The following is a 24,831-nucleotide window of genomic DNA, read 5'->3' as shown; positions in this document are numbered from 1 at the left end:
CATTTGCAGTAACATACCTAAAAGTGACATTAAAACAATTATTTTAGAGACAAAGAAGTAAACAAAATTCATCAGCTAAAAGATCAAAGTGGTTTCCTTGAAAAGGAAAAATGAGGAAAGAGGGATGAAGGACTGACTTCTTTGCAAAAGCAAATAAACAAAAATCCTTGTAGAGCTCCCTGACTTTTTGTTACATCGTTTTGATAAAAATTAAAATCAAATAAAAGAGCAAAGTACATAACAACATATACATATAGTATGCTACTAAGTGTGCACATGTTTACTAAAGGCACTTGTACGTCCATACATTTCTCTGAAAGAATTAAAAACAAAAGGGAAAAAAAGCACCACCGTAGTTGCCTCCAGGGTGGAAAACTGATTGACTGGATAGATGGATATTTTTCACTTTTTAATACTCTTAAGTCTTCTGAATTTTGAGCCATAAGAATATATTACTTATTCAAATTATCATATAGATATATCATTATTTATTAAATATTTCCTTATTGACAGACTTTTGCATTGTTTCTCACATGGGTGTTTGTAGTTGTATTTGTCAGTGTATATATACACACATTTGGGACAACAAGAAGTTTCAGATATTCAAAACTATGGGTGTTAGAATTTTGGTGATTATGCCCCCTTATTTTCTTTATTCTTTTCTATACTTTTTAAATTTCTACTACGAGCATATACTACTTTTATCATTAGTAATTCTGCATGTGTATATGTATATATAAATCCCAATATTCACAGTTAGTGTGAAGACAGCCAAAAGACATTAAATCTCATGAGACTTATTTTTACTATCACATAATCAAATTCCATTATCCGAAGTTAGGAGCTTTTTGGGTGAGATTAGCTTTGGAATCTGCAGTCCATGAGGTTGCAAAGAGTCAGACACAACTTGGCAACCGAACAACAACAACAAGATATGAATCAGTGGACTCAGTAGACTGTCCTCCCCAATATAAGTGGGCATCATCTAATCCTTTAAGGGACTGACCAGAAAAATTCGCCCTTTTTTCCCCTGCCTCACTATCTGAGCTGTGGCGTCTCATGTCTAGCCTTTTTACTGGGATTATATCTTCTGCTTCACTGGTTAATAGGCGTTCAGACTTGATCTGAATTATACCACTGGGTTTCCTCAGTCTCCAGCTTTAAGACAGTAGAACTTCTCAGATTCCATAATCATGTGACTCAACATCTCATTTTACATATAAAGTGGGTTCTATTTCTCTGAAGAACCCTAGTACACCTGACATTAGTATGTAATACATTATTAGCTTACCTACCCTATTGATAAAGCTACTCTATAGCTTTACCAATAGTATCACTGTTTACCTCCAATATATCAGTCCCTATATAAAGACAGATGCTAATTAAAGACAGACCTGCAAAGATATCCTTAATTTTGTGTATAAGAAAAAAGCCTAAAATAGATAAAAATGATCATCAAGAAATTTTAAATCACCAAAGTAAAATGAAATAACACAAACCCACACCAACTACACTGAAGAAGAATGAATCTCTATAATACAGTCTTTACTGTCAACAAGTTCTCCCAGGTGAATTAGATATGCATGCCCCATCATTAAGAATCACTGGGTCACATTAAAATAGCTGAGGGCACTTTGCTGCATGACTAAATGGATCTGATTTCATACTACTGAAGCAACTTTCAAAAACTGTACTGTGAAAACCCCAAGCCTGATGAAATTACTTTCAAAATTTTTAAGAAATTCAGCACCAGACATCACAACTAGCAAGATAAATGGAGCCCCTGTGAGCCCCCGACACTCTTCCCTCAGACTCTATTACTATTGATTAAATTGATTGTGAGCCAAGTATATCGTCTTACACTTAAACTCTTTGAGAATCAATTTCATATCCCTAACTACTTTAGCCCCTCCCCACATAGCCAAAACCTGCAAACATTAGGTGTTTAACAAATACTTACTAATGAGGGTTCTTAGGGGAACTATTTTGCAGCACACAGCAGAAACAAAATTCAATCACTTTTCATTCTTCTTCCCATCAGCCCCATCTCCTGCCTCGACCACTACCACTACCTCCCCAACTCAACCACCCATCCACCACCCCCTCACACAAACACACAAACTCAAAAAATAGAATCTGGAAAATAAGAGGACACTTGTCTCTTCTTCTCACCTTCCCACCCCACCCCGCTAATGTGGCATGGATTCACCATTCATATGGAAAGGTACTAACTTTTAGAGTAGATGTAATTAAAAGTCTTGTAAAATTTGCATTTGAGTGTCATTTAGGATACAAAAAGCTAACCACCTTCTAAAACCTGTAAACTAAATTATAAAGCAGAATAATTTTTTATTAAAGAGGAAAATATAGGGCATATTACAAAATATTAGAGCAGAAGACTACAGGTCAAAACTGGTAGGTAGGATGCAGGTAAAACAGCAGCAGGAAAGCTATCCTTCTGAGCATATCTGGAGACAAACTGAACACAAAAGAGCTCCTCTTTCAACTCAAGAAGATAAAGGACAGTTTAAGGAAAAAAGGAAGACTCTTAAGGACAGAAATCACTGAAAGAAAAACCAAAACAAAAGATTAAAACCAAAAGTTGGGTCTCCAAGGAAAATATTAAAAAGACAAACCTCTGGAAAAACTGGTAAAGGAGAGTTGGTAATATGAACTAACAAAATATGTTCTAAAAGCATGAAATAACCACAGGCAAGACATACTTTTTAAAATCATAAAATATTAACAGCTATATATACTAATATATTTGAAAATTCAGAAGACATGGATGTTTCTAGAAAAATAACAAAATGGGACAAAGTATACAAAAATTGGAATTCACTGACAATAATTTAAAAATTTTGAGTGGATTAATCACACTTTATCTAGAGAAAAGGAAATCCCAATCTTTTACCCCCTACTTTTTATTTGGAAATAATTTCAAGCTTTCAGAAGAAATGCCAACATAGTACAAAGAACAACTGCAAACCCTACCTATTGTGATCCATTTGTCCCATCATTTGCCATTCTCACAGCAAGTTCATGACCCTCTCTTTCCCCACTGCGTGTAATCTATCTCAAAGTATCTCTGTACGCATTTCCACAGAATAAGGATATTTTCCTACACAACCACACTACAATTAACAATCTGAGGAAATGTCACACTGACACAATAATCTATGTCCCCAGTAGTGTCCTCTCAGCACTTCCCCTCCCCCCTTCAACCCCAAGCCCAGAATCAAGTCTAAGACCATGTCTTTTGTCTTCAGACTCCTTTAACCTGCAACAGTTCTTGGCTTTTATCTTATGTGGTACTGACATTTGAAGGACATAATCCTTTTATTTTTAAATCAGATCAGATCAGTCGCTCAATCATGTCTGACTCTTTGCAACCCCATGAATCGCAGCACGCCAGGCCTCCCTGTCCATCACCAACTCCCGGAGTTCACTCAGACTCACGTCCATCGAGTCAGTGATGCCATCCAGCCATCTCATCCTCTGTCGTCCCCTTCTCCTGCCCCCAATCCCTCCCAGCATCACAGTCTCTTCCAATGAGTCAACTCTTCACATGAGGTGGCCAAAGGACTGGAGTTTCAGCTTTAGCATCATTCCTTCCAAAGAAATCCCAGGGCTGATCTCCTTCAGAATGGACTGGTTGGATCTCCTTGCAGTCCAAGGGACTCTCAAGAGTCTTCTCCAACACCACAGTTCAAAAGCATCAATTCTTCGGTGCTCAGCCTTCTTCACAGTCCAACTCTCACATCCATACATGACCACAGGAAAAACCATAGCCTTGACTAGACGAACCTTTGTTGGCAAAGTAATGTCTCTGCTTTTCAATATGCTATCTAGGTGGGTCATAACTTTCCTTCCAAGGAGTAAGCGTCTTTTAATTTCATGGCTGCAGTCACCATCTGTAGTGATTTTGGAGCCCAGAAAAATAAAGTCTGACACTGTTTCCACTGTTTCCCCATCTATTTCCCATGAAGTGGTGGGACCGGATGCCATGATCTTCGTTTTCTGAATGTTGAGCTTTAAGCCAACTTTTTCACTCTCCACTTTCACTTTCATCAAGAGGCTTTTGAGTTCCTCTTCACTTTCTGCCATAAGGGTGGTGTCATCTGCATATCTGAGGTTATTGATATTTCTCCCGGCAATCTTGATTCCAGTTTGTGTTTCTTCTAGTCCAGCGTTTCTCATGATGTACTCTGCATATAAGTTAAATAAGCAGGGTGACAATATACAGCCTTGACGAACTCCTTTTCCTATTTGCAACCAGTCTGTTGTTCCACGTCCAGTGCTAACTGTTGCTTCCTGACCTGCATACAGGTTTCTCAAGAGGCAGGTCAGGTGGTCTGGTATGCCCATCTCTTTCAGAATTCTCCACAGTTTATTGTGATCCACACAGTCAAAGGCTTTGGCATAGTCAATAAAGCAGAAATAGATGCTTTTCTGGAACTCTCTTGCTTTTTCCATGATCCAGCGGATGTTGGCAATTTGATCTCTGGTTCCTCTGCCTTTTCTAAAACCAGCTTGAACATCAGGAAGTTCACGGTTCACATATTGCTGAAGCCTGGCTTGGAGAATTTTGAGCATTACTTTACTAGCGTGTGAGATGAGTGCAATTGTGCGGTAGTTTGAGCATTCTTTGGCATTGCCTTTCTTTGGGATTGGAATGAAAACTGACCTTTTCCAGTGTTGTGGCCACTGCTGAGTTTTCCAAATTTGCTGGCATACTGAGTGCAGCACTTGCACAGCATCATCTTTCAGGATTTGGAATAGCTCAACTGGAATTCCATCACCTCCACTAGCTTTGTTCATAGTGATGCTTTCTAAGGCCCACTTGAATCACATTCCAGTGATTCACACCATCATGATTATCTGGGTCGTGAAGATCTTTTTTGTACAGTTCTTCTGTGTATTCTTGTCATCTCTTCTTAATATCTTCTGCTTCTGTTAGGTCCATACCATTTCTGTCCTTTATCGAGCTCATCTTTGCATGAAATGTTCCTTTGGTATCTCTGATTTTCTTGAAGAGATCCCTAGTCTTTCCCATTCTCTTGTTTTCCTCTATTTCTTTGCATTGATCGCTGAAGAAGGCTTTCTTATCTCTTCTTGCTATTCTTTGGAACTCTGAATTCAAATGGGTATATCTTTCCTTTTCTCCTTTGCTTTTCGCTTCTCTTCTTTTCATAGCTATTTGTAAGGCCTCCCCAGACAGCCATTTTGCTTTTTTGCATTTCTTTTCCATGGGGATGGTCTTGATCCCTGTCTCCTGTACAATGTCACGAACCTCATTCCATAGTTCATCAGGCACTCTATCTATCAGATCTAGGCCCTTAAATCTATTTCTCACTTCCACTGTATAATCGTAAGGGATTTGATTTAGGTCATACCTGAATGGTCTAGTGGTTTTCCCTACTTTCTTCAATTTCAGTCTGAATTTGGCAATAAGGAGTTCATGGTCTAAGCCACAGTCAGCTCCTGGTCTTGTTTTTGCTGACTGTATAGAGCTTCTCCATCTTTGGCTGCAAAGAATATAATCAGTCTGATTTCGGTGTTGACCATCTGGTGATGTCCATGTATAGAGTCTTCTCTTGTGTTGTTGGAAGAGGGTGTTTGTTATGACCAGTGCTTTTTCTTGGCAAATCTCTATTAGTCTTTGCCCTGCTTAATTCCATGTTCCAAGGCCAAATTTGCCTGTTACTCCAGGTGTTTCTTGACTTCCTACTTTTGCATTCCAGTCCCCTATAATGAAAAGGACATCTTTTTTGGGTGTTAGTTCTAAAAGGTCTTGTAGGTCTTCATAGAACCGTTCAACTTCAGCTTCTTCAGCGTTACTAGTTGGGGCACAGACTTGGATTACTGTGATAATGAATGGTTTGCCTTGGAAACGAACAGAGATCATTCTGTCGTTTTTGAGATCGCATCCAAGTACTGCATTTCGGACTCTTTTGTTGACCATGAATACCATGGTCCTTTTTTGAGGTTTGTCTTATGCTTCATCATGACCAGATTCAGGTTATATATTCCTGGCTGGAATCCTTCATAAGCAATGTGTCTTTCTCAAGGTAGTATCTCCAGAAGCACAGGATATCCATCTGTTTCAGTACTTGCAATTCCACTTTTACATACTTAAGAGAAATGAAAACTGTACATACAAAAATGTCCGTAGTAGCTTTTACTCCTAATAGCCAAAACCTGGAAGCTGTCCAAATGCTCAACAGGAGAATATAAATAAACTGTAGTATATTCATACAATGTATTATACTAGTTCTGACAATCAAAAGGAATGAATTACAAATGAATGAAACAAGACGAATAAATCTTGGAAACATTACACTGAGTGAAAGAAGTCAGACACAAGAATAAATACTGTATTAATTCTATTTAAATAGGTTTCCAGAAGTAGCAAAACTAACCCATGGTGATAGAAATCAAATCGTCAGTTGCTTCAGGGAATTCTGTAGAATGCGACATGAGAAAACATTCTCGAGTGATAGAAATGCTCTGCATCTTGATGGGTGTGAGTTACACAGATGTATGCATTTGTCAAAACTGATCCAACTATACAGATGACAACAGGTGCACTTAGCTGTATGTAAATTATTTCAATTTAAAAAATAAGCAAAAAAGTCAATATTTTCCTCCCCAGCAATAACAAGATAGAAAATAAACGATTATCAGTAACAATTTTTTAAAATAATTTAGAAATTAACCTTAAAAACTACACAACCATTTATAGAGGAAAAAATGTTAACTCTAATAATGACCACAAAATGAAGAGACAACTGAAGATCTAGTACGTTCATGGATGGAGTGCTGTTGACAGCAAAGTAAAGACAGCAATTCTCCCCAAACTACTTCAGCACTCCAATATAATTCTTATCAAAATACCTGAAGGATCCTTACCATATAGCACCGGGAACTCTACTCAATACACTGTAATAATCTATGTGGGAAAAGAAAATGAGAAAAAATAGATACACGTATAAGCATAACTAAATCACTGCTGTATGCCTGCAACTGACACAACACTGTAAATTTACTATATACTCCCATATAAACTAAAAAAAAAAATTTTAAGAAAATCCTAGAGAAAAAACCTGAAGGATGTTCTAAATATGGAAAAACTGATCTAAGAATAACTATATTAACAAAAAAAGCAAAGGAAAGTGGTTCACCTTGTCAGATAACGAAGATTTATCACAAAATCACTCTAATTAGTCTATAGTATTAGGACAGCAAAAGATAAGCAAATGGAACAGAATACTCCCAAATGCATTTGTTGGTATAAAGTCTCTCTTTAGAAGCAGCCTACATGCAAAGGGCTCAAAAAATACTCAAGTGAACAAATGACATCAGCCCTTCCTGAGGCATCTGCACACTACTCAGAATTCACATAACGGTGATTCCAGTAACTAAAACAAGTTAGCTTTTTTTTTTTAAGTGTTAGGTAGAAGGAAATAGGAAAAAGAATGAGATTAATAGCATTATACCATTTACGCAAATTTTAAAACATATGAACAAAACATTAGTTTTGGAAGAAATCAGAAATCTAAGTAAATACATGAAGATTAACTAGAAAAACACATCAAAAATACTCCAGGGTAAATGTCCAACATGGGGGAGATAGAAGCAAAAATGAAGATAGAATATAAAAGAGTAATGATGTAAAGTGGAGGGAAAAGGGGGGACCTATAAAGAATGTAGCATAAACTGAGTATGACAATTCTGATCCTAAGTATCTGATGTCTCTAGAAGAGAATACAGTCTTTCTCTAATGTGTCAAGCTGTTTACATTAAAATATTAATTTAACTTTTACAAATAAAGAAACTTAACCTCAGAAGTTAATTAGTCAAAAGTCACTCAACCAATCTAGATCTCTCCAAAGCCTATCATCTTTGTACGGCTACATTTCCCATGTCATATTCTCTAGTCAACAGATAAATAAAAAGAAAAGTGAGAAAATAACATTAATCCATTCTCTTAAGAACCAATCATGTTATTAAGGCTAGTTACTGCAGATACAAATATAAGAACTATCACAAAGGAGGGGCAATGTTTACCCCTTGATTTATATAACAGCCCCAAGAGACAAAGTTTTGTAGTGTAGTGGCTAGGGCATGGACTTCAGAGTCAAAACTTGTTGTTGTTCAGTCACTAAGGCCTGTCCAAGTCTTTGTGACCCCATGGGCTGCAGCACTCCAGGCTTCCCTGTCCTTTACTATTTATCAGAGTTTGTTCAAATTCATGTCCATTGAAATGGTGATGCTATCTAACCATCTCATCCTCTGCCAACTCCTTCTTTTCCTTCAGTCTTTCCCAGCATCATGGTCTTTTCCAAAGAGTCAGTTCTTCGCATCAGGTAGCCAAAGTATTGGAGCTTTAAAAATAGTCCTTCCAATGCATATTCAGGGTTGATTTCCTTTAGGATTTACTGGCTTGATCTCCTTGCAGTCCTGGGGACTCAAGAGTCTTCTCTAGCACCACAATTCAAAAGCATCAATTCTTTGGTACTCAGCCTTCTTTATAAACCAACTCTTACATCCCAGGTTCCCCCTTTTATTAGGTGCATTCTCTTGGACAAACTAATTACAAAAGCTGTAAGTCTCAATATAAACACTGTAAAACAGGAAAATGAAATAATGCATGTGCAATGCTTCAGTTGAGCTGCTCAGTTGTGTCCGACTCTTTGCAACCTCATGGACTGTAGCACACTACTAGACTTCCAGTCCATCACCAACTCCCGGAGCTTGCTCAAACTCACATCCACCGAGTCGGTCATGCCATCCAACCATCTCATCCTTTGTCGCCCCCTTCTCCTCCTCCCTTCAATCTTTCCCAGCATCAGGGTCTTTTCTAATGAGTCAGTTCTTCGCATCAGGTGGCCAAAGTCCTAATGGAGCTTCAGCATCAGTCCTTCCAATGAATATTCAGGACTGATTTCCTTTGGGATTGACTGGTTTGATCTTGCAGTCCAAGGGACTCTCAAGAGTCTTCTCCAACACCACAATTCAAAAGCATCAATTCTTCAGCACTCAGCTTTCTTTATAGTCCAACTCTCACATGCATATACAACTAATGGAAAAACTATAGCTTTAACTCGATGGACTCTTGCCGACAATGCAATGTCTCTGCTTTTTAATATGCTGTCTAGGTTGGTTATAGCTTTTCTTCCAAGAAGCAAGCGTCTTTTAATTTCATGGCTACAGTCATCATTTGCAGTGATTTTGGGAGCCCAAGAAAATAAAGTCTGTCACTGTTTCCACTGTTTCCTCATCTATTTGCCATTAAGTGATGGGACTGGATGCCATGATCTTCATTTTTTGAATGTTGAGTTTATGCCAGATTTTTCACTTTCCTCTTTCATTTTCATCAAGAGACCCTTTACTTCCTCTGCTTTCGCTTTCTGCCATTAAGCGGTATCATCTGCATATGTGAGGTTATTGATATTTCTCCTGGCAATCTTGATTCCAGCTTATGCTTCATCCAGCCCAGAATTTTACATGATGTATCCTGCTTCCCTGCTGGCTCAGACGGTAAAGCATCTGCCTGCAGTGCGGGAGACCCGGGTTCGATCCCTGGGTTGGGAAGATCCCCTGGAGAAGGAAATGGCAACCCACTCCAGTACTCTTGCCCGGAAAATTCCATGGACTGAGAAGCCTGATGGGCTACAGTCCATGGGGTCGCAAAGAGTCAGACACGACTGAGCGACTTCACTTTCACTTTCTATTCTGCATATAAGTTAAATAAGCAGGGTGACAATATACAGCCTTGACATATACTCCTTTCCCAATCTGGAACCAGTCCATTGTGCCATGTCCAGTTTTAACTGTTGCTTCTTGACCTCCATATACATTTCTCAGGAGACAGTTAAGTTGGTCTGGTATTTCTACCTCTTGAAGAATTTTCCAGTTTCTCATGATTCATAGTAAAAGGCTTTAGCGTAGTCAATGAAGCAGAAGTAGATGTTTTTCTGGAATTCTCTTGGTTTTTCTATGATCCAGCGGTATATTGGCAATTTGATCTCTGGTTCCTCTGCCTTTTCTAAATCCAGCTTGAACATCTGAAAGTTCTCAGTTCACGTACTGTTGAAGCCTGGCTTTGAGAATTTTGAGCCTTACTTTGCTAGCTTGAGATGAGTACACCTAGGTAGCAGTTTGAACATTCTTTGGTATTGTCTTTCTTTGTGATTAGAATGAAAACTGACCTTTTCCAATCCTGTGGCCACTTCTGAGTTTTTCAGATTTGCTGGCATATTGAGTGCAGCACTTTCACAGCATCATCTTTTAGGATTTGAAATAGCTCAACTGGAATTCCATCACCTCCACTAGCTTTGTTCGTAGTGATGCTTCCCAAGGCTCATTTGACTCTGCACTCCAGGATGTCTGCCTCTAGGTGAGTGATCACACCATCATGGTTATGTGGGTCATGAAGATCATTTTTGTATAGTTCTTCTGTGTATCCTTGCCACCTCTTCTTAATACCTTGTGCTTCTTTAGGTCCATACCATTTCTGTCCTTTACTGAGCCCATCTTTGCATGAAATGTTCCCTTGGTATCTCTGATTTTCTTGAGATCTCTAGTCTTTCCCATTCTATTGTTTTCCTCTATTTCTTTGCACTGATTGCTGAGGAAGGCATTCTTATCTCTCCCTGCTATTCTTTGGAACTCTGCATTCACATGGGTATATCTTTCTTTTCTTCCTTTGGCTTTTGCTTCTCTTTTCTCAGCTATTTGTAAGACCTCCTCAGACAACCATTTTGCCTTTTTGCATTTCTTTTTCTTGGGGATGGTTTTGATCCCTGTCTCCTTTACAATGTCACGAACCTCCATCCATAGTTCTTCAGGCATTCTGTCTATCAAACCTCATCCCCTGACTCTATCTGTGCAATGCTTAGCCTGGCATAGAATATGCATTCATATGGCAGCAGTTGCTATCAGCTGCTGTGCTTCTCATCGTCTTTCATTTATCAAATTCCAAAGTAGTGAAAACAGTTGTTTCTAAGTATCTTGGTTCTAGGACCCTCTTTAGATGCCAAAATCCATGGGTGCTCACGTCCCTTGCAGGAGGCCCTCAGCATCTTTGGATTCAATCAACCTCAGATAGAAATGGGTTGGATAATTTGAAGCAAATCAACCTCAGATGAAAATGGGTTGGATAATTTGAAGCATACAGGAAGCTACTCCAACCTCTTGCATTCCTTCTGGCTGCCAAACAAATGTGTATGAACTCACACCTACCTCTCTCCAACTATTTCCTATTTCTGCTCACAAAAGTTTATCAATCACCTCTTTCTTTTGAAAACAAGGTCCTTTTCTCAATTTTCAAGCTTCTCAGGCTATCTGAGACTTTTATATTTCTGACCTCATTAAACTTCTTTCCCTAGTTTCTTCCTTCTCTTCAGAGCCTTAGTTTGCTTGTCACCTTTCTTTGTTCTAAGTATCTGCAGCAACTCCATGTTCAGTCAAAAGATTTTGTTTCCTAAATGATCCCCTCTACAAGAACAGCTCCAGCCAAAGTGTCGTCTTTACTGAAGTCTGCATTTAAGTGCCTATATAACGTCTCCCTTGTAGCTTCCTTTGTGGCTCATCTGGTAAAGAATCAGCCTGCACTGCAGGAGACCTGAGTTCGATCCCTGGGTTGGGAAGATCCCCTGGAGAAGGTAAAGGCTACCCACTCTAGGATTCTGGCCTGGAGAATTCCATGGACTGTATCGTCCATGGGCCCGCAAAGAGTAAGACACGACTGAGAGAATTTCACTAATAAAACGTCTCCACTCGGATATTCTACTCATCTCAACCAAAAGCTCCTTCTCTTTTAAAACTCTTTGCAACTTTAATTCTTTTTTAACACCTCCAATTCCTCTAATTGCCCAAGTTAAAAGGAAAAACTTCACTCCTCTCTTTGAACTTTATTTCAGATTCATAATTTTAGACCCTAGAATTTATTTTCTCAACCATGGTCAGCTCCAAGAAAGCAGCTACTTTGTTTTGTCCACCAGAATCCTGCATAGAACACAGCAAACAGAAGCCTCAGTAAACATCTTTTGACACTGAGATAGATGACAGAAAGGCAGTGTCAAAGACCAAGAGCTGGTCAGAGGCAAACCAAAACCCAGTTCCTTTGAATCATAACCCAATGCTGTTTCTACTGCATTGCCAACCTATCACCAAACCTATCACTGACTTGCTCAAAACCTCTGTCCAACACATCCTCTTCATCTCTACTGCCAAGTTAAGTCCTTGTTATGACAAACTTCAACTATTCCAATTGCTTTTCATTTAGTATTCATCCCTCCAGCCACTCTTCTCTGAGAAATAGTAATGATGTCAAAATAATAGTCTCCAAACACCACTTCTCTTGCTGGATCTTCGGTGCCTAACTCCTTGGTTTAACTTGCAAAACCCATCACAATCTCCAGAAAACATTTGGCCCTCTGCATCCACAGGTTCCAAATCCGTTTATACAGAGGGCAAAGTGACTATGCCATTTTACAAAGCAGACTTAAACATCGAGGTGGGGTCCTGGAAGCAATCCCCCACAAATACCAAGGAATGACTTTATTTCCTACTCAGGTTTGTCTGCTTACTATCATTTCCACCCATATCAAGTACACTGTCTCCTTTACCCACAACTCTTTCTTATTTCTCCTGACAATTAAGTACTGTCTGCCCACTGCAGGCAGGCAAGCAGAAGCACACACACACGCAAACTAGGGAAAGGCCACTATTCATCTTAGTAGCACCGGTCTATCTTCTTTCAGTCTGCGAAGCGCCTGTATTCCACAGAAGCCAAGTTTTATGAACCACAGACGTCATTTCTCTTAAAACCAAGTCTTACCTGACAACTCCCGTCCAGTTTTTCTCTTCAAGCCCCTACTAACCAACTCAGCTTTTTGTACTGTTCACTAATGCTCAAATCAGGTACCTTAGAATGTTAAAAGTGCAAAAGAAAAATCTCAGAATTCATTTAATTTGGTAGTAACTACTGGAACACACAAAAGAATATTCCAAACTTAGCAAACTTCCAAAGTAAGTGGCTTAGGAATTTTTTTTTAAAGCTTCATGAATGAATAATTCCAATATTCATTCCTCATTGAGTGAATCCAGTCAACCTCATTTTTTAGATAAGAAAACTGACAGAGAAAAGGTAGAGAAACTTGCCTAAGGCCACCTGTCAGTCTCCACATAGCACAGGGTAGTGGTTAAGAGCACAGGCTCAGATTCAAAGGCTACTTAAATTCCAGTTCATTGCTTACGGATAATTTTGGCAAGTTGGTTAATTTTTCTGTGCCTTTCTTAGTCTCTTTAAAATGTGGTGACTATCTCAAAAAGAGTTTAATAAAGTCAAAATGAGTTAGTGCGGATAAAGCACTTAAAACAAAAATAAGTACCCAAAAAGGTTCACTGTTAATACAGGAAGGAAAGGATTACAATCAAGCTCTAACTTGGTTTCATGCCATTTTCACTACACCAATATCTTTGTATATTCTGACATCAACTTGTATACTCCTCAGGGCAGAGCTCAAGTCTCCTGCTGCTTCAGCAACCCCCACCACACCCAATATACTGTTGGCAACCAAATAATATTTTGAACAAACATATGGACTCCTGTTTCTGAACTCTGATACCTCAGCCTAGGATCCAACTTCTGCCAAATATCCAGACTGAGTGAATAATAACAACAGGGCTTACTAAGAGCAAAGCACTGTTTTAAGCACTTTACACATTTTCTCCTGTTACTGATTTCAAATACTCCATAATAAGAAATACAAAATAAACTTACTATTTACGAGCTATGTCAATGTTACAAAACATTTTCTAACAAAGTGTTACTTTTATGAAAAATATAAAATAATTTTTAACTGAGTCATTACAAAAACAAAGTCCTAAAAGTAAAATCAAATTTTCTTTCAAAAAACTCAGCATTTATGAAACAAATGTATACCAAAGGACTGACATACCGCAAATACTCAAAAGCAATTTTCATTCCCTTGAGACATGTACAATTTTATTTTCTGAAACTACTTAAAATACAGCCTTGAAAACAAAACAAGTGAACTACACCTGGCACTGAAGTACCATCTGCAACATGTACAGGTTTCCAACAAAGGGTATTGAGTTTCTCACTAATGCATTTCAAATATACAAATGTTTCTACATAAAGATGACTTGAGAGAATAGCAGAGCACTTAAATGTTTAGTAAACTTATCTCTTTCTTTTCATTAAAAAGCATTAGACTATTAGGTATACATGCAGATTCATTTCTCTATTCAGATTGTTGAGAAAGTGAAAGATACTTTAAAGAGTACATGAACAGTTGAAAAATGAAATAACCAACATCCAAAGATAAGTTTGGTGCTGATATCTTTTGTTTTATTCAATGTCTGCCAAGACATTTTTTACTGTCTACTACTTGCATCTATTCCAATACATCCTCGGATGTTTAATAATCTAAAGAGGCTATTATGAAATACATCCACTTCTTTAAAAAATAATTCCAAAGGATATTATAAGTAAATTATTTATCATTTTTTACTGAAGACACGTGTTCAGCTTTTACACAAAGACATCATACACCTTCTTTCACAGACTTTTTCCTATTTAGGCAATCTGGTTTCATCTCATTTGTCTGAAGGGATCTGACACTGTTTTTAACAACCCAAGACCTCTTTTAAGTACCAGACATTTTCTATGGAATGTATATCCCAGACTAAAAATAAACTTTCTTCCCAAACTTTTTCACATAAAGTTCCATAAGAAAGTAATTTTTTCTACTGAGATATAACTGACATATAACATTATATTGGTTTCAGGTATACAATATGATTCAATATTAGTATTTATTGCAATACGATCGCCACAAAAGTTTAGCTGACATCCACCATCACTAGTACAAATGCTTTTTCTTGTGATGAGAATTCCTAAGATCTACTCTCTCAGCAACTTTCAAACATACAATACATGATCATTACATACACCTGCCATGCTGAACGTTACATTCCCAGAACAAGACAGACTTTTTTTTAAAGTCATCAATGATTTGGAGAAGAAGGGTTATTTTATTATTTTACTTATTTTGAATATTATTTGATTCAGAAAAGAAGCAGATTTATAGTCTTTAAAAAGTTATAGAAACAAAACATAGGGAAAAAAATCTCCAGATTAAAGACAGAGTTGGGATTTTTCAAGGAAAATTTTTTCCCCAAGGAAATTTCTAATCATTATCTTTAAAAGGGGGAAAAAACTGCTTATACAAATATAAGCAAAAAAAAAAAATCAAGTTTCTTATTTTTCTGCTCACTTATGCATATTAACAAATGAGCAAGAAACCAGCAAAACTGTCAGAGAAAACGCAAAATAAAGGGTACAGAGACAAAATTACAAACCAAGAAATAAACCTCTTAAATCAATGAAAACTAGGTGACATACCCTCAGAAAAATTACTATTAATACTAAGGCCAAAAAGGCCAACAAAACAGACTACCCTGAATTAGGTTATCTATCAACTCTCCCCTACTGTGACTGCCACTTCACCATTCTCAAAACATTTTATGGATGAGACCTGAAGCTCACAGAGGTAACTTGTCCCAGGACACACAGCTAGAGATAGACCATATCTATTATAGAATACAAAGTCTTCCCTTCGAGTTCCTAAAGACCTTTTAAACTATTTTTGGTAACTATCTGTCAAATGTATGAGAATCGTTTAAATGTCAGGCTCCTCTCTTATTAGCTCTAAATATGAGCGCCTCCAAGATGATCCTTTTCGGTGCAAAAAGAAAAAAAATTGATTTTTTTAGTCAAATAAATTAAACCACTCTGGTGGGAGATGCTGATAATGGAAGAAATTCTGCACGTGGTGGAGACAGAGATCAAGTATTAAAGGTAATCTCTGTACCTTTTGCTCAATCTTGCTATGAACCTAAAAATGCTCTAAAAAAAAGTTAACTTTTAATTTATTTAGCTTTACCAAGATTAATATAAGGATTCACACTCCATCTAAAGGTCAGCCAGTCATAACAGCAGAGACTATACAATCTGAAAGTCAAGGAAAGAATGAAAATTCCACAAACAGTAAACCATAAAATATATTTTACTTCCAGCATATTGTGATGTAATGTCATTTACATGTGCCCAATGAAGCAGATTCAGGGATTAACTTATTTAGTTTTAACTAAACTGACTCTCACAACATGGAGAAGTGGCTCTGAAAAAAATTCCCACAAAGATAATAATAAGGCAAGCATAAGCCAACAACAAAATCGCAGGGCTAAGTACAAGCTATTATTCATCCCCATTATGATGCAAAATAATTTAGTCAGTCAATTACACAACTCTCACCAAATTATTACTTTTTAAATAAGAACAAAAAGGTCTGTTAACAAAGTATTAAGATTATTTTCCTTCTCACCGTTCTTAACCACCTAATTTGTGTCACTTATTACATATACTGTTAGTATATAAATATACTAATACCATATTTGCACATGTATAAATCTTATAAACAATTAAGTACATAATAAAGCTATACACACAATGTTTTTCTGATGAGTTCAGTTCAGTCGCTCAGTCGTGTCTGACTCTTTGCGACCCCATGAATCGCAGCATGCCAGGCCTCCCTGTCCATCACCAACTCCCGGAGTCCACCCAAACCCATGTCCACTGAGTTGGTGATGCCATCCAACCATCTCATCCTCTGTCGTCCCCTTTTCCTCCTGCCCTCAATCTTTCCCAGCATCAGGGTCTTTTCAAATGGGTCAGCTCTTCGCATCAGGTGGCCAAACTATTGGAGTTTCAGCCTCAACATCAGTCCTTCCAATGAACACCCAGGACTGATCTCCTTTAGGATGGACTGGTTGGATCTCCTTGCAGCCAAGGGACTCTCAAGAGTCTTCTCCAACACCACAGTTCAAAAGCATCAATTCTTCGGTGCTCAGCTTTCTTCACAGTCCAACTCTCACATCCATACATGACCACAGGAAAAACCATAGCCTTGACTAGACGGACCTTTGTCGACAAAGTAATGTCTCTGCTTTTTAATATGCTGTCTAGGTTGGTCATAACTTTCCTTCCAAGGAGTAAGCATCTTTTAATTTCTGATGAGGGGAGGACACAAAAAAATCTGAATATCTACCACTTAAGGCAAGTGTTTTTTTTTTTTCCTTTTTTGAATGGCAATCAACAGAATGCAAGCAGACCCAAGAAGCTGAAAAAGTCAAGAAGTAGATTCTTCCCCTTAGAGCCTCAAGGAACCAGGCCTGCTGACACCTTGACTTTAGCCCAGTTAAGACTTATTTTGGACTTCTGACCCACAAAACTGATAATAAATGTATGTTGTTTTAAGTCACTAAACTTTCGGTAACTTGTTACAGCAGCAATAGGAAATTAACACAGAGGATTCCTGGGACTTGGGGCTTTTACTGCTAAAACCAGGATAAGTTGGTCATCCTATTTTCAGGTTTTCAATGCCAGTAACAACATCTGGTACATAATGAACATGCAAAAAACCTTTGTTGAATGAGTTTATGGTGAAATATATAGATAATGTACCCTTACTATGTTACAAAGATCTATCATATATATTCTCTCTCATATTATCATCCTAACAACCCTGTGGGCTGTGAATGAATTAGTTTTCCCACTTTTAGGATATAAGAAATAAGATTCGAAGACACCACAAAACATGTCCAAGGACACAGATCTATTAAGTGATGGAGCCATAACTACAATATAGGCTTTCTGGCCCAGAGTCAAAGGATTACAGCAATCAGGGATGCTATGAATCAGGCAGCCTAGGTTCAAATCCAAGCTCCAGAACTTAATAGCTGCTTTGCCTTAGCCAAGTTACTTCTCTATTTCCTCAACTATAAAATGTAAAATTAATTTATCAATAATACACATAGGGTGGTTGTGAAGATTAAAGGTGCTGAAGATTAAAAGTGCTAAAATGTACAAAGTATACACCACAGGTTTGACAAAGAGGCAGCTGACAATAAATAATAGCTATCATAATTATTCTTGATGTTATAGTACATTTATGCCTAAAATACTCTGTGCTACTTGATAATCACATAAAAGTATGAAAAAGGGAAAAAAATAGCAACCAGAATGAATAATAAAGATTGGATGGGTCTTCTGTGAAAGTTATCTAAGGTTAGGACGCCAGGCTGGAAAGACAAAAGGAGAGAGGAGACATAATCAAGATCTGTAAATAAGTGACAATATAAATAAGGTGGTTATAAAATGCAGTAATATTGGTAGGATGAGGAGGCTGGAAATTTAGAAACTAGAGTGTTGTAGTATAAACATATAGCACTCAAAAATCTACAAAATGATACAACTTAAAAAAGAAAAGAATCACAAAATCTTGCAACACTTTGTGAATGACAAAGACAAAAATGACTGTTTTGCAAAACCTGCTGAACCCTACAATGGCATCAAGCTAAGGGAGAATGAGATGTTGAGAAATGACCTAACAGACCAGACTGTAGCAAGGACCATATCGCCAGGTGAGTCACTGACTTAATTTCATTATTCCAATTTCCCAAAGGAAGAAAAGTCTCTTTACCAATCACACCATACACCACTCCTCTTCCTGATCTCATCATGACCCTTCCAAAAAATTCTCAAGCCTTAATATTCTACTTTAATGCCTTCCCACCGCTTCAGTAAAGAGCAATTAAAATCTCTCTGAATTTGGCAGTGCAAACAAATCTCAAAACAAACTAACTCAATTGTTTCTTAAACAAAAGCTTCTTAAATTTTGCACTACTTAAACCCTCAATATCCACTTTTCATTGTGAAAGTCAACAAACTTTACAGAACTTTATGACTATTGTTTTCAATAGGCCAACTGATTTCTTTTCCCCTAACAGGTCATGGCATCATCGTCTCAATGGACATGAGCCTGAACAAATTCCAGGACACAGTGAAGGACAGAAGCCTGATGTGCTGGCAGTCCATGGGGTCGCAAAGAATTGAACATGACTGACCAACTGAACAACAACAAGTCATGAGCTCATTACTATTTCCAATGAATCAAATTGAGAAACCATATTGAGATTAGCTTAAGCAAAAGACAGCCAGAAATTAAACAAAATAATAGAAGCATAGTTAATATAAATCCACAAATGATTTTTAAAACTACACTGAAATGCTTGATTTCACTGCCACCAATTAATTTTTTTTCAATTCCATTTAAGGGTAGAAACTTGCAACTGGTAGATAAGTTAGTCCTGAAGACCACTGTATAGTTAGTATAAACAACACTATTTTATGATAATTATCAACTTGCTGAGACTAGATCTTAACTATTCCCACCACAAGAAGGAATGGCTACGTAATATGATAGAGGTGCTGAACTATTTCAACAATGGTAATTATATTACAATATGTAAATGTATCAAATCAATATGTTCTACAACTGAAATTTACACAATGTTATATGTCAGGTATATTTCAACTTAAAAAAGAAAAAAATCAGAGATCCTGGTGTGTTTTAAATGTGAATGAAAAGTGTAACCTCTTTGCCCTAAACCATTTCAGAAAGTAATGAAGAATAATAACATGGTCTAAAGATGGGCAAGATCAGGGAGAAAGAGAAAAGACACATAACCTACAACTAAACAGCCAATAGAAAGAAGTGGTTATGAATACAAGGTTTCCCTCTCTCACGTACAAATTTAAATTTAAAATGAGTGAATGTACTCACTTCCTAAAAGCACTTTTTGTACCCAACGTGATGCTGATAAGTATTAAGATGAGATAACACTGGTCTTGCTAAAGGGTTGAGAGTAAATGTCAAAAAGGTCAAATTTCTTGTTCTCTAAAACGTCTATCAACCTACCACTCAAAATTCTTCAGCCAGGCAAGTGTTTTCTTATTTATCTATTATTTTCTGGTACAACTTCAGTGTCTTTGGAATCCGTTAGACACCCTACATTAATGAAAAAAAACTGTTGGTGTTTTGCAGAAATAAGCTAAACAAGAAACTTAGTTTACCTAGATTTTAATGTAACAGCAAATCACTTTGACTGAAGAAGCATCTGTTTAATCAGCAAACATCACACAGCTCTGAAGAAATCCCCTCGGAGTACAGAAGGGATTTTTCAAGTGCAATGTTAACGATCCTTTGACTGATAAGCTAGCTTTCTCTGCTCCTCCCCAAAAACCCAAATGTGCCAAGGATTAACAGAAACTCCATACAGAAACTTATAGACAAAGCACTCTTCCCGCCTTCAAAATGCAGGGCTTATCCTTCCATTACTAAGGGACATTATCCAAGGCACACGATCAGAAACACCCGTGCACACTACACCTAAGACACACTCAGTTACTGAACAGCTTCTTATCATCTACTCCTTGAAAAAGGGCTTCATAACGCCCCCCAAAGTTTCCAAGAACAGCAGCCCCAAGAGTATCCGAGACAAAGACCAGGAGAGAAAAGGGCCAGGAGAACTACTGTTCGTACATTACTCACCTTCACAAGTCACGTTGTTAAAATCGCCTATCGGGAACACGCCACATCCGACACGCTTTCTGCCCTTCGCACACCATGAAAACAAGTGGCTGGTACTAAGCCCGAACAACTTAGCCAGTCTCTACCTGAACACTACCCAAACATCCCTCCATCGCCAAGGGCCAGGGTAATTGGGTACAAAGGCACCTGGGCGCTTCCTCTGCCACTTAAGACTGTAAATTCCAAAATGCACCATGAAAACCTCCACACACAGTGCTGCCAGGCCAGTCCGCCGGGAAGTCACGGAATAATGTGTTTGTTGCCTCATAGGCGCCTCGGAGACCCGCACCCCAAAAGCCAGGATAATTTGGGGGTGTGACTCGGGCCGCTCCCTGCCCCGTCTCCCCTCAAGGGAAAGTCCCGTGTGGTCGCGGCTACTCACCAGACCAGGGAACACAGAGAGAGGCAGGAGACCAGGGCCAAGGCCCGCCGGTACTTCTTCATCTTCTCCTCCTTCTTCCCCCTGCCAGAAGGCGGCACATCCTCCCTGCAGCTGCCACTGCCGAGGCCAAGATGGAGGAGCCGGAGCAGGAGAGTGAGGATGGGACCGAGAGTCCGAAGGGCTGCGGCGCTGGAGGACAGGCTCCTGAGCGGCTCGCACGCTGGCTGCCCTCTCCCAGGGGCCCACGGCAGCGCCGACCCGGGCGCTTCACGGGACGACTCCGGGAACCGCCGCTTCCGCCGCGGCCGCCGGCTCGTCCGCGCCCGCCTTCTCCAGCCGCCACCTCCGCTGCCGCCCCATATCACCCCCGCCCGCCCCGGCTCTCGCTCCGTGCTGCCGGCGACCAACGGCCGCTGCGCACTCGCCTCTCAACAGCCAATCGCCAGCGGAGCCGCGACACCTCACACACCGCTGAGCTGGAAGGAGACGCGTCACCCACGTCCCGCGGCGCTCGCACCCCCACCAGCCTCCGCGCGGGCCACGCCCCCTCCGACGTCTCTGGCGGCTGACGCCGAGGGAGGAGGCCACAAAGCGGGAGAGCCGAGGTGGCCACCGCCCCGCCCACCTCAGGTCCCGCCCACTTCAGGAAGTCCTAGAGCACCCTGGTGACCCTCAGCCTCTTACCTAAGCTGGTCCGCCCTCTTGCTCGGGGCGCACGTAGTCCGCGCAAAGGCCCTTGGGAGTTATAGTTTTCTTTCCAGAACCCTCGTTTCTCTGTCCCTGTCCCTGTCCCTCTTAGTATCACTGTTTTAAGAGGTCTGTGGTTTCGCTTCTCACCGAAATACTGACCAGCTTTGGAAGTGTTACATGCAGTTTTCCTTTTTTGACCGCAGTTTGTGGAAAGGCCTAGAATGACGGTGGGGGGAGGGGGGGTGGGACGCTATGCTAATAAAATTTTAAAGGCGTTTTCCCTGTCAGTGGGCCGGGCCCATCGAACTAGATGCTGATTGGCTGGCGGGAAGGGGGTGTGCCAAGATTTTCTCTAACCTGATTGGTTGGAGTGGGACGACTGTCTCATCTTTTCCGCCTCAGGGAGAATTTCGCAGCCGGCTGGATTCCTCTGTTGGAATTGGCTCGATTCGTCCCTATTCTTTTGGATTCGTGCTTTGGGTTCACTGTGGTGGGGTCAGAAAGGAAAACTGCGGCTCCTGCTGGGACTTTCAAGTTCTGGGGTTCACCGAAATCGGGGGAATTGGTCGCCTTCGCACGTATTTCGTTACCGTCTGAGACCAAAAAGTGACCGCTTCTCAATTTGTAAAACGAGCAATGTACCAACCCGAGATTTTTATGCCCCTGAGGCTTCTAAAGATCTCTCAGAAGCTAGTTTAGGGACCGTCTGCCTGAAAGTCCGCAATTCTTAACCACTCTTCTTCCCAAGCGCCCCTTAACGTAGCTCTGTTCTTATAGATTGTATAGGGGAAGAGGCATTAGCTTCTGATCTGGGAAGAAGACATCTGGCCTCTGGCCTAACGTGTTCCTTCTTCTATCCCTGGTGATACATTTGTTTCAGACTCTTGACACTACCAGGGAAGTTAGTCGCTACCGAGTCGCTTATTTTCTTTTATAAAATAAGAAATATAAGTCAATGGTGTTCCCCCTCCCCTTTTTTTTGGCTATCAGAAACTCGGAACTACCTTCTCCAGAAAGCATCCAGACAATGGGAGAATGGAGACCAACTGTCCGATTGTCCAGTGGTCAAAGCAAGTGTTATTAAAGTATGAGGCACTTATTGCTTATGTGATTGAAGGAAAAAAGACTCCGTAAAATGTCCATCTAATTTTGAGCCATGTAATTTCCTTGTAAACCTTCTAGGTTGAATTGTTTGTTAATTGTATTCCCAGGAAACTGAATGTTTTGACTCATTCTAAAATTCTTGCTGTAAGTCAACTGGATATTTAAAAAAATTCTACAAAGCATGATTTGGTTTTAGAGGAATTCATCCTAAACTAATTTTTCTTGCAAAATGTAGAATGATCTGTTCATGGCCCTTTTGGCGTATGACAATAAAGGCTCTTTATCTCTCTCATTGCAGTAGGCAAGCACTTAGCTAGCCCAAGAGCAATATCAAATGATTAATATGTAAATTTAAAGGAAGGGGGAGCCTGGTGGGCTGCTGTCTCTGGACATGAAGTGACTTAGCAGTAGCAGTAGAGACAAAAGAAGTATGGGGATTATTTTACATTCTTTACCATGTTGGGCACCCTCTTCCTTTCACTCCAGGAACTAGGTTATTCAGGACAAAGAACAGGTGCTCCTGAGCTGCTTCTCCATAGATCACAGCCAACAAAGTTCTGTTAGAATACATACTTATCTCAAGCCTGACAAGTTATCAGGTGCCTCTCTTGTATCCTGTCCGTCTCACTCCAAACCCACAAGTCCACATGCAACTAGTAGATAGAATTTTTCTTCCTTTTTTTCTCCCTCCCTTCTTTCCTTTCTTTCTTCGTTTTTCTTACAGTTGAGGCTTTAGAGTGACCGCTGTGGTAGGGTTGTCATTCCCTTATTATTAGTGAATCATTGGCTACTATTGTTTCAAGCAATAAATATCCTTTTCTCTTTTTGCTAGTTTCATGTCCATAGCTTCATGTTAAGGTTTAATCTTCAGTCCCTTTAGCTTTTCATTTTTCTCTAGGATTTTTCATACTTTCAGTTCTCAGCTATACAATTGACTTCCAGGTCAACTCTAGATCCCAGCCTCTCTTCAAGTAGTGGCTGGAAATAACACTTATTCTACCATCACTACATAAAATAGAACTTGCTTCTGCATAAATTCAATTTCCCCATGAATTAAGTTCTTCACTTGAGTTTCTATTTGCATTAATTCCTATTTGTTTTGAGGCCTCAGATAGGATAAGAGGAGTTCCATGGAGCTGACCTTTGAAAAATTAGATGTTCTTCTACATGGTTGTTAAATATGAGAAAAAATAATGGAATAAATTTTATTCTAGCACAATAAATGTGATAAAATAAGTAAGTATCATATAAAATAAATTGAGTATAGATAACTGCCCTCATACTTAAATATATACTGCATGCCAGAAAATGGCAAGAAAAATGTGTATTTAATCTTGTTGCAAGCTAACTAACCACCATCTACCACCTCTTAACTGTACTACAGTGATTGTCAACCAGCAGCAATTGTTTCCCTTGAGGGTAAATTGGCAATGTCTAAAAACGTTTTTGGTTATCACAACTGAGGAAGTGCTACATCTAATGGGTAGAGACCAGGGATGCTACATCCTACAATGCAGAAGACAGCCTTACACAACAAAAAATGATTTGGCCTGAAAAGTCAAAAGTGCCTAGCTTGGGAAACCCTCCTATAACAGAATCACCCAATTCTATAAAATCTATGAAGCATTGACTACACACATATAACTTATGTGCCTTGCAGATCCTTGGATTATTTAGGAAGTCACCAAGGACAAGACACATGGTGAACAGGAGTTCTCCTGTTCTTAAAAGGTTAAAGACATAGAAACACTGGACAGGTTAAGTCCCTGCCAGGATAAAAATCAGATACTCTGTTTGCTCATGGTGAAAAAAAAAAACAAGCAGATCTCAGATAAGAAGTCAACCCCTCTGGCCAGCTCCTTTGTACTTTGTGTCATATATAAATCACACTTTAAAAGCCCCAGAGAAGACATATTTGTTCAAGTTGGTGGTATTTGGTGAGCAAGCTTTGACATATTTTGAATATGTTGAAAATTTATCTGCCCTTTTCAATATTATAAAATACTGAGACACTGTGTATTACAGAGGAACAGCTGAGGCTCAATGAAATTAGATGCTCCCAGAGTAAAATTAGTTAGGACAAAAGTTCCCTGGAAATCAGTGAAAGCCCAGAGAACTGAGAAAAGA

At 39.2% G+C, this 24,831-nt stretch overlaps 1 protein-coding gene across 6 annotated transcripts in view; it reads right to left on the bottom strand.

The window, feature by feature from the left end:
• Window positions 1-21,301, bottom strand: part of SUCO (SUN domain containing ossification factor) — a 90,625-nt gene extending 69,324 nt beyond the window's left edge. For 4 of the 6 annotated variants that reach the window (XR_008714902.1, XM_055582248.1, XM_055582250.1 and 1 more), the window contains exon 1: window positions 20,911-21,122. Coding sequence is in view for 5 of the 6 variants with exons in the window: in XM_055582248.1 (XP_055438223.1) it covers window positions 20,911-20,972 (62 nt within the window). In the remaining variant the exon portion in view is untranslated. Of the gene's footprint in view, window positions 1-20,910 lie in introns of all 6 variants that reach the window. The other 2 variants (XM_055582251.1, XM_055582253.1) reach the window with 2 other exon arrangements.
• Between the last annotated feature and the right edge of the window lie 3,530 nt (window positions 21,302-24,831).

Source organism: Bubalus kerabau, chromosome 5, assembly GCF_029407905.1.
Source record: "Bubalus kerabau isolate K-KA32 ecotype Philippines breed swamp buffalo chromosome 5, PCC_UOA_SB_1v2, whole genome shotgun sequence".
Lineage (NCBI taxonomy): Eukaryota > Metazoa > Chordata > Mammalia > Artiodactyla > Bovidae > Bubalus > Bubalus kerabau.
The sequence above is the reverse complement of the archived record's forward strand: the minus strand, read 5'-3'. Positions and strand labels throughout refer to the sequence as shown.